The sequence below is a fragment of the Octodon degus genome, unplaced genomic scaffold (assembly GCF_000260255.1).
Source record: "Octodon degus isolate 3935 unplaced genomic scaffold, OctDeg1.0 scaffold00093, whole genome shotgun sequence".
Taxonomy (NCBI): domain Eukaryota; kingdom Metazoa; phylum Chordata; class Mammalia; order Rodentia; family Octodontidae; genus Octodon; species Octodon degus.
Window position 1 is genome coordinate 1,283,753 of NW_004524669.1, and position 3,228 is coordinate 1,286,980.

At 37.0% G+C, this 3,228-nt stretch overlaps 1 protein-coding gene across 1 annotated transcript in view; it reads left to right on the forward strand.

The window, feature by feature from the left end:
- Window positions 1–3,228, forward strand: part of Vps35 (VPS35, retromer complex component) — a 32,265-nt gene that overhangs the window by 11,505 nt on the left and 17,532 nt on the right. Inside the window, exon 6 of the mRNA XM_012516171.2 lies at window positions 590–803. Within this exon, the coding sequence (XP_012371625.2) occupies window positions 590–803 (214 nt within the window). The remainder of the gene's footprint in view (window positions 1–589; window positions 804–3,228) is intronic.

Sequence of the window (3,228 nt, forward strand, 5' to 3'; positions counted from 1 at the left end):
TACATGTATATTTATTTTATATTTGTTATATATTTATGTATTATATATGTATATATATTTACATATGCATATATAATATGTGTATATATAACAAAATTTTACTGTGTATTTCACAAAATAGTTAAACAGTACAGAAAGGATAAACATTTTTCCTTTATTACAATTTCACGCTTAATTTGAAGCATATAAGATGTATTAAGAAATAAGGTAGGAAATAATTTTTTCTCTAACTAAAGCTTACGTTGCAAGTGGAAACAAAATATTCAACTATGATGTAGTTAGAAAATGATGTAGTTAGCAGTACACAAGTGTCAGAATTTTTAGGCTTTTTGAAATAAGGGAGTTATGCTATAAGAACTCTTCACCTTGACCCAAGGTAAGGAGTTGGGGAACGTAATTTGTATGGTGTCTGCTCCCTGATGTTTTTGTTCTTTTCCTTGTGAATTAACACTTAAGCCAGTGAAGTTCAAGTTGGTTTTATAAAGTATGGGTGTATTACATTAAAAAGAAAATGAGTAAAAGGAGATCATAATAAGCTGGTCCAGAGTTTGCATCCTATATAAGGATTTTTCCAACTTTCTTTTTGCAGTGAGGAAACAACTGGGGATATCAGTGATTCCATGGATTTTGTACTCCTCAACTTTGCAGAAATGAACAAGCTTTGGGTGCGGATGCAACATCAGGGACATAGCCGAGATAGAGAAAAAAGAGAACGAGAACGACAAGAGCTAAGAATTTTAGTAGGAACAAATTTGGTGCGTCTCAGTCAGTTGGAAGGTGTGAATGTGGAACGCTACAGACAGGTTTGTATCATTTTGCTTGTTGCCTTTCTTATGTGTAAGATACACTGAAAGTTTTTTTTTTTTTTTTAACTTACAATCAGATTTTATTGGCACATTTTAGATGTATATAATAATCACATTCATCTTAGGGAATTTGTACCTATATACAACTAGGTTTTTTTCGCATTTCCTTTCCCTCCTTTCAATCCTTCTTCCTCTCCATTTACAACAGCTTTCTTTCCATTTTTCCTTTTTTTTTTACTTTTATCTTTTTCGTTTTTCTCCCTTCTTGCCTTGTTCATTTTCCCATTTGAACATTTTCTTCTGGTTTCACAATACTTACAGATTTTGGCCCTTATTTACACTTTCAGTTTCTCCCACCAGAGAAACAATGTGGTACTTACACATATGTTCAATTTATTTTACCTAAAAGAGCATGAACTCAAGGTGCTTCTATTTACCTAGAAACATCTCAGGCACATCCTTCTTTATGGCTGAGTAGTAATCGCTGTATAAAAACCTTCACTTTTCTTTTTGTTTTTAATCCATTCACCAGTTGGTGGGCCTTTGGGCTGTATCCAAGATTTAACTCATATAAACTGTGCCACTATGAACATGAGTGTGCATATGTTGCTGCAGTATGGTGCCTTTAATTCTTTCCGGAAGATACCAAAAAGGGGAATAGCTAGGTTGAATGGAACCTCAAGTGCTAGTGTTTTGAAGACTCTTCACACTGATTCCCACAGTGATTGTACCAGTGTACAGTCCCACCAATAGTAGAAAAGGTTTCCTTTGTAATCTGATTTTTAGGGGCTGGGGAGATGGCTCAGTAGAATAAGTGCTTGCCTGGCAAGCACAAGGGCATGGATTCAATCCCCGGTTCTGCAAAAAAAAAATGAAATCTTATTTTTAAAATACTTTTGTTAACTAATATTTCATTGAAAATATTTCAAAATGATTTTATCAAAAAGGAATCAAATAAAATAAAAGATGTGTTGTTGACTGAAAGATAATATTAACAAGATTATAGTTTTCCTTAAATTCACTTTTATAGATTTAGTGGAATCTGAATTTAAAAATCCCAGCAGCCACAACTTGCAATAGCTAAATCTTGGCAACAGCCCATATACCCATCAACAGATGAATAAAGAAAATGTGTCATTTATATTCAGTGGAGTATTACTCGGCCATAAAAAGATAAAGGAGGTATTTGTAGGTAAATAGATCATAATTATAAGTAAAATAAATAAGATACAAGTTTAAATATCACATTGTTTCTTTTGTGTGAGAAACCCTAAGGGTAAGCAAAATGGAGGCTAATAGGAAGAATATGTTCTAATGGGAAGGGGAACAACAGAAAGGGGATTGAAAAACAAAGAATGGAAAGAAACAAATGGAAACAAAACTTTTGTAAACAAGGAGGGCAAGAAGGGTTCAAGAAAGGAGACAGGAATGGAAAAAAATAGTATTTTATTCCCTGTGATGAACGGGAATGTTATGCATGGCAAATATGTATTAATTAAGAATAAAAAGTAAAAACCAAGCAGGCTTTTTAGTAGAAGTCACCAAGATGATTTCTAAAATGTATATAAAAGAACAAAGACCCTAGAAGAACCATAACAATTTTGAAAGGGAAGAATAAAAAAAAAGGGAAGAACAAAGTTGGAGTACTCAGGCAATGTGGATTCAAGATCTATAATGAAGTGAAAATAGAGCTAGGGAAATAGCTTGGCATTTAAGCACCTGCATGGCAAGCCCAAGGACTCGACTTTGATTTCCAGTACTGTGTGCCATGCCAGCGCTGGAACTCCCACAGTGCAGGTCACCAAAACCAGGCGTGGTGGCACACGCCTCTTTCTCTCAGTGCTGGGGAGGCTGAGACAGGAAGATCACTGAGTTTCAGCTGCGTAGGGAGACCCTGTACCTAATAAATAAAAGATTTTAAAATACTTTTAAAAATCAAACAAAGTAAAAATAAAATGGTATTGAGACATTTAATGTGGATGGACACATAATAAACATGAAAGCAACATTTGCAAATCAGTGGAGCAGAAAGAAGTTAGGATCAGTGAACTTCCTATGAAGAACCAGATAGTAAATATGATCTGGCTTTCTAGGCCATATGGTGAGCAAATAAGGTCAACAGGTGTATGCAAAAACAGACAGTAGAGCCCTCGGGATCCTGAATAGACCTGGAGCGCAGGCCCGGCGAGTGAGTGAGACGACCGAGGCCGCGGGATCCTGAACAGACCCAAAGCGCAAGCCCCGCGGTGAGTGAGAGGACCCGGGCCGCGGGATCCTGAACAGGCCCAGAGCGCAGGCCTGGCGAGTGAGTGAGACAACCCAGGCTGCGGGATTCTAAACAGACCCAGAGCACAGGCCTGGCAAGTGAATGAGACGACCCGGGCCTGGGGATCCTCATTTGACCCAGGCTGCAGGCCCAGCA